The sequence below is a fragment of the Siphateles boraxobius genome, unplaced genomic scaffold (assembly GCF_051911475.1).
Source record: "Siphateles boraxobius isolate OS27281-9 unplaced genomic scaffold, OSU_SipBor_1 65, whole genome shotgun sequence".
NCBI lineage: Eukaryota > Metazoa > Chordata > Actinopteri > Cypriniformes > Leuciscidae > Siphateles > Siphateles boraxobius.
In genome coordinates, this window is record NW_027509192.1 from 5274001 (window position 1) to 5280000 (window position 6000).

At 37.7% G+C, this 6000-nt stretch overlaps 1 protein-coding gene across 49 annotated transcripts in view; it reads left to right on the top strand.

Annotated features, from left to right (window-relative positions):
* The window catches only part of akap13 (A-kinase anchoring protein 13), a 98903-nt gene that overhangs the window by 25662 nt on the left and 67241 nt on the right, over positions 1-6000 (top strand). For 37 of the 49 annotated variants that reach the window (XM_077210380.1, XM_077210383.1, XM_077210385.1 and 34 more), the window contains exons 1-2: positions 642-675; positions 2164-2207. In XM_077210380.1, the coding sequence (XP_077066495.1) occupies positions 657-675; positions 2164-2207 (63 nt within the window). In that variant the 5' untranslated portion in view covers positions 642-656. Of the gene's footprint in view, positions 1-641; positions 676-2163; positions 2208-6000 lie in introns of those variants that run through there. The other 12 variants (XM_077210396.1, XM_077210402.1, XM_077210410.1 and 9 more) reach the window with 1 other exon arrangement.

Below are 6000 nucleotides of genomic sequence, written 5' to 3' on the forward strand. Positions count from 1 at the left end.
ATATAACTGAAATATATTACTATTGTACAGTACTTCAAGAAGTACAAGTTTTCGTACACGTTTTAATTTAAACCGTAAACTTGCCAATAAAATGAAAGGATTTAGTCTATTAGATTTTCATTTGATTTTTGAAAGTAAGTGGTTATATTTTATGTACTCCTGACAGTAAAGTCACTATAAATCTATAGGACCAGTCATGAAAGAAAAACATACTATGATATACTTTGAAACTGCCAAAATCTTGAAAAAAATACAGTGATACAGATTTCTGGTCATACCGCCAGCACTATGCTAAGCTAATGACCAAGTAATTTAAATTATAGAAGAAATTTTGTTCTATGGAACTTTTTTCTGTATGCAGTACTGAATGAACAGATTATTGATGAACCGCTTCCTTTTACTTTTTCCGCAGTGTTGGATGTACATTTTTACCAAGATTATTACAGTTCATTCTTGCTCTATCCATGAAAGATTCATGACGATGCCACTGTTATGTTGTAATCTTTAAAGCAGATAAAAAAACAGTACTTTTATTCTGTTAGTGGGTTTGAGCCAGGTTTCTGCTTTTTAAGGAGAACTGAAATTCATTGCACTGTTCTAAACCTAGTGAGCCTATAGAGAAAATAATTGTAAAGTATCATAACCATATTCCTGACATGGAGACCGTTCCACAAGGTATGCAACTTTAATTGTGCTAGGACACTTTATTTTAGTCAAATTGTAGACAGCATCACATGTATCCTTCACAGAAAACATAGTCCCAGAATGCATTGCGATACATATACTTATTACATGTGTAAAATTGACTATTTTACTTTGTGTGTGTGATGAGAATTTTAATGCTTACAGTTTCTCATTGTTGTTACTTTAGCAACATGCTAATGTTAGCAGCTATCTTTGTCGGCAGCAAGATAGTTCACTTGGTTTTGGAACAGAACTTTTGTCACAGGCATGTTGGGTAGTGTGTGCTTGTAAATGTCCGTGTATGGGAGGGTGTTGTTCCTGTGTTTCCAGGTTATGAGTAGGGCCTCAGATAACCACAAGGACCTCTAAAAGGGTAATACCTCACCCGGGGCAGATAGCAGAACAATAGCTGGGGGCGGTTTATCATTCTTAGTGAGCAGAGGGTGGGGGCGGTGTTAACACTCCAATGTCATTTGTTTCCCAGCCTTCTGTTTTAGGGGCTGCTTCTAGCCGTCACATTAAAAATAGATGATTTGTCTTATTGTGTTGGCTAATGTGTTTTCTTTTCTTGAATCAGTTGAGATTTGGGTGTTGTCTGAAGCTCTGTGTGATGGTGGTTGGGTTTGCAGTGTGATGTGGGTTAAGGGCTGAGGTTTTGCCTCTCATGCCTGGGTGAAGCGTAACACCCTCTTGCAGCTTGCAGGTGGGCAATGTGCTTCGTGGCCAGCCGCAAGATTCCACTGAGTGGCATATTTGCTGCCATCTGAGCCTCTTTTCTTCCCGGTGTAATCGGTAAGAACGGGTGGGAAATTAACGGATGGGAAAACTTCCTCACCGGGGCATGCATAGTGTGCAAAAAACTCCTCTCTCTGAATTTCTTTATAGAAAACAATGACATCATGTGCAGGACAAAGCATTCTGATTCATCATTTTCAACCCATTCTTTTTGATACTTTTAATCTCTAGCCATTCTTGAATTTGCAATAAACCATCTAGGTTAGTAACCAAGATAACGAAACCTTTGCGACATATTTAAATCCTCACAATTCCACCACAATGTGCAATATACCACAACGATTTTATTGTTTTTGTTTGCTATGCAAGACCCATGTATGTGATCCGTGAATGTTGCCACAGGCTATTCCAATTGTTGAGTCCTGAAAACAGATTCAAATAATGGATTTCCTGTTATTCATTAGCAGCAGTTAAATTTTTACTGAAGGTTTTTTATGGAAGGACCCGGAAGGGGGTGACCGTTATGAATGCATGCAAGCTAATGTGCTCCTAATAGTTATTAGGGTCACTGTTTTTTCTGTTAAAAACCCCAGGTGATCTGGGTCATGCAGCCCGATGCTAAGAGGGTAGTTTGTTCGTGCACATGAGCAGTGAAATACAAAGATCATTGTGGATGGTAATTGAACATGCCGCACTTTCAGAAATGCCTTGTTGCTAACTCTCTCACTTTTTCTTTTTCCACAGTGTCCAGTGCCATGAAACTGAATCCACAGCAAGCCCCGTTATATGTAAGTATTGTAATATTTGTTTGTTTTAGGGGTGGGCGATATAGCCTCAAAGTTATATCACGATATTTCAAGAATATTTGCGATAATGATATTTTTGACGATATAGACATTTTTTTTGTTGTTGTTGAAAATTTTCTTATTATGTTTATCTCGCCTAAATGTTAGCTCACTCATTGCGTTTTTAAAATGTGGTAATTTTGTTGTTAAGAGTTTACACAACACAAGGAAGCTTGATTTCAATCTTTGAATTAAATGTTAAATGTGTGTAGGTCTAACACCAGTATTCAGAAAAACTACACAAACATAATAAAGTAATCAAATGTAAAATAACACATAGTCTTTTAGTTCTGTTTCCTGATTAAATTAAATACATAGACTAATAATTCTCATTCATTACAATTAAAGCTATCTTTTGTTGTTTTGACGACAACATTAATGAAAGACTTGCATAGCCTATGCCTGCTGTCACTTTTACAGCTAGTGCACGGATCCATTGCTGTTTTCATTATACTGTCTGTCACACTGTCACATGCGTTTTATACATAACCGACTGTGTTTATGAGTATACTTACCAAGACCGGAAGTTTTACACAAATTTGTGTTTTTCCCCCCATTAAAGCGATATAATCCGCGAAAAATAACTTTAGTTTCTCGCGAGCTGTAGGCTACTCTATGTATGCACGCAATGCAACTCTCTCAGAGACTGCGCGAGTAGCTTACTGGATAGTTTAAAACCGCTTGAATGTTTAAACTGATAAGAATTAAGAAGACTTGAAAATTATAAACTTTAGTTACGATGCACTGATGGCCCGATTGTGCAGGAGACCATTCAGTCATGTCCCGACTCCTAAACGCACGCGACGCGCGTCGGCAGCCCCGCTGAACACTCAAGCTGTTTGTGAAATTGCTAAATCGTCATGGGAGGCTGACAGGCTGCTCTCGCGCTCAGACAGGTGTTGTTGTTGTGCGTGCTAGGGAACGTAAATGCGCCATACGTCATTGCGTCGCTATATCATTGATATCGCGATATGACACTTTTTTTATCATGTAAAAATGTATACCGGTATTATCGTGGACGGTATGATATGGCACACCCCTAGTTTTATTCAGTACTGCACTTTTCATGCTAAAACCCTCTTTGAAAGGTTACATCTACTTTATATACATATTTTTTGATTGTTTTTTGACAAGTGTACCATCCTGTCCTAGTCCCGACTCCCTAGTTGATTGAAACTTCTAATGAGAACTTGTTGCTCCAAGGCCTGCTCACATTCCTCCCGTTTGGCTGCATCAGCGTATTTTGGTCTTGATCAGGGGAAAGGGTGCTGGGTAATTATGTTTTTCTTTTGTTTTGTTTTTGTGCTGACCTTTTTTAATTAGATTTGCTTAAGCCATAAAGAAGCCCACATGTCAGCAGGATGTCTGACTGCAGTCACCACAATGCTTTCAGGTCAATGATGAGGACCGGATCAGTTCACCACAACAAACCGCACTACTTGAACAAATTAGGCCTTGTAGATTACTCTAGCTGTTGTGCGTTCATGGTAATGTCAACATCCTTCCATGGATGTGACTTTGTTTTCTGGTGATATAATTAAACAGGCACACAGGGTCTAAAATTGGCACACCTGCCAAATGAAAGTTCTCCAGCTATAACAGACAAACTCAATGACAGTTTATTTTGCAATATTTAGATAAGCTTTTCCCCATTGGCAATGCAATTCAATGTCAATGGTTTGAATGTAAAAAAAATACTTAACATTTTTTCTTTGGAAATTTTTTATACTGTCATTTTTTAATGTAACAGTACAGTTACTCTTATACATCCTTTGTCATGAACTTTAAACCACGTCACAGATACTACTGCATCTGAAGCACACAGATGTGGCTCGTGCATTTGCTGTGTTTGTGTGTATCAGTATGTGTGTGGTTAAAGCTGCACATGTGGTTTTTCCATGTTTAGCAGTTGCAGGTGGCTGGCTTGCATTGTACCGTTTCTTCTCAGGACGTCTTGATTAACTTGTGGAAGTCACAGACGTCCTCAGTTTCTTATTTTAATGTAGATTTTAAGCTGGAAAATAAGATTAAATGAAAACAAAAGTGGAAATAGATCAATTACTGTTTAATTTCAGTGTAAGGAAATGATTGTGAAGGGGAAATGGCGTTTAATCTCTGCCTCCCCACTTTTTTACTTATTCTTTTCTGCCAGATTTTTATTCCTCTCAAATGTACATTATTATCAGAATTTGACATTAACACCCGACAGATGCAGGTGGATTTCAGCAGTCACTCCTACTAGCCACTTTGGCAGACTGAATGTTATATATAATACATACATTTTTCAATTGTAGTCTTCTATAAAGGGATCTGAAAAAATAAACTAAGCGATATACTTTTCTTATTGCACTTAACAGTCAATTACAAACAAAATAATGTTAAAATACTGGTCTTGGCGAGTATTCATACAGTCAGTTGTGTTTTAAGGAACGTAAAAAGTTGAGAAAGAAAAAGCATGTGTAACAGTATAATTGACCTGTGCGTCAGGTTTTAAAGTGACAGCAGCCATAAAATTAAATTGTTTTTTAGTGAAAATGCTAGTGATGAGTGGCTAGTTACTTTGAAAAACCATTAGATACAGTGGCTGATTTTTTCTTAATGTTAAGCCCTGATTATTAAAAATTCTAATTTCAGCATCTACTGTAATTCTTTCGGTGCTTATTAGCATGTCCAATTGTTTGCTATGGTTAAAGCTCTACTCCTTTGCTAGCCTCATTTTGTAGCAATTTCTTTCTGGAAGGTTTCGAAGTTGTAACTACATGACTTGGCTACAAAAGCTAGATTCATTTTCAAAATGATTTGTATTGGCAAGTTTTAAAGTTATATCTACTTGATTGCTATAAAGACAAACAAAAGCTAGATTGATTTTCAAGTTAATTTTTATTGACAAGCTTCTGAGCTTTTTCATTATATGTTAGCAGATGTAGGGGAGCGCTACTTTCATGGCTGTTGTAGAAGCTAATGTGAAGGAGCGTTCTCTGTTCAACATATGACCCAGGCTAATTTGCTCTCCTTAATTATAAACAGAGGAATGGTGGTTTTGGGTTTCCAAAGAAGCAAAGACATGTCATGAAACGTAAGCTGCACTTTGAAGTTTGCTTTTGCACTAAGTCTTGGTCTAAACTTGTTCTGCTAAATTTGAGCTAAATGCAAGTAGCTAAAAGATACACGGTGGTCTCTCACTCCCACAGTTCTCTCAGACAAAGCAGCTTACCGAGTGTTGTTTTAAGCACAGGGCGAAAAGGCCAGGCACTGCTCCTTTGGCACATTGACTTGCGAGATCCTGAAATAGACCAACGAAAAACCAAAGTATCAAACGCACTTTGAGAACCCCCCATGTGTCTGCTTCAGGTGCCAGAGATGCTTCCTGAAAAGACGGATTCTATATTCAGCTCAGCCAAAAGATTCTAAAGAAGATAAATTGGATTCTGGATAATTTTGATGTTTTGCTCAGAAAATCTACCAAGGATTAACACGCTTGAGTCTTAAAATATCTCCAGGGCTGCATGCAGCTTTAATGATTTGAAGGATTTTAAAAAAACAACCATGAATCTCTAAAACCAAAATTCTGTGTTTGTGTACTTGTTAAGAGATCAAGGAAACACAAAGATAAAGGATCACACAAAGACCGGTGTCATCAAATCCGAATCTCCATGTCTTATGGACACAGTTGACACGGTCACCAGGGTGGTCTTTGTTTCATTTGTTTATGCTCTCGCCTTTGGCACTTTTCCTG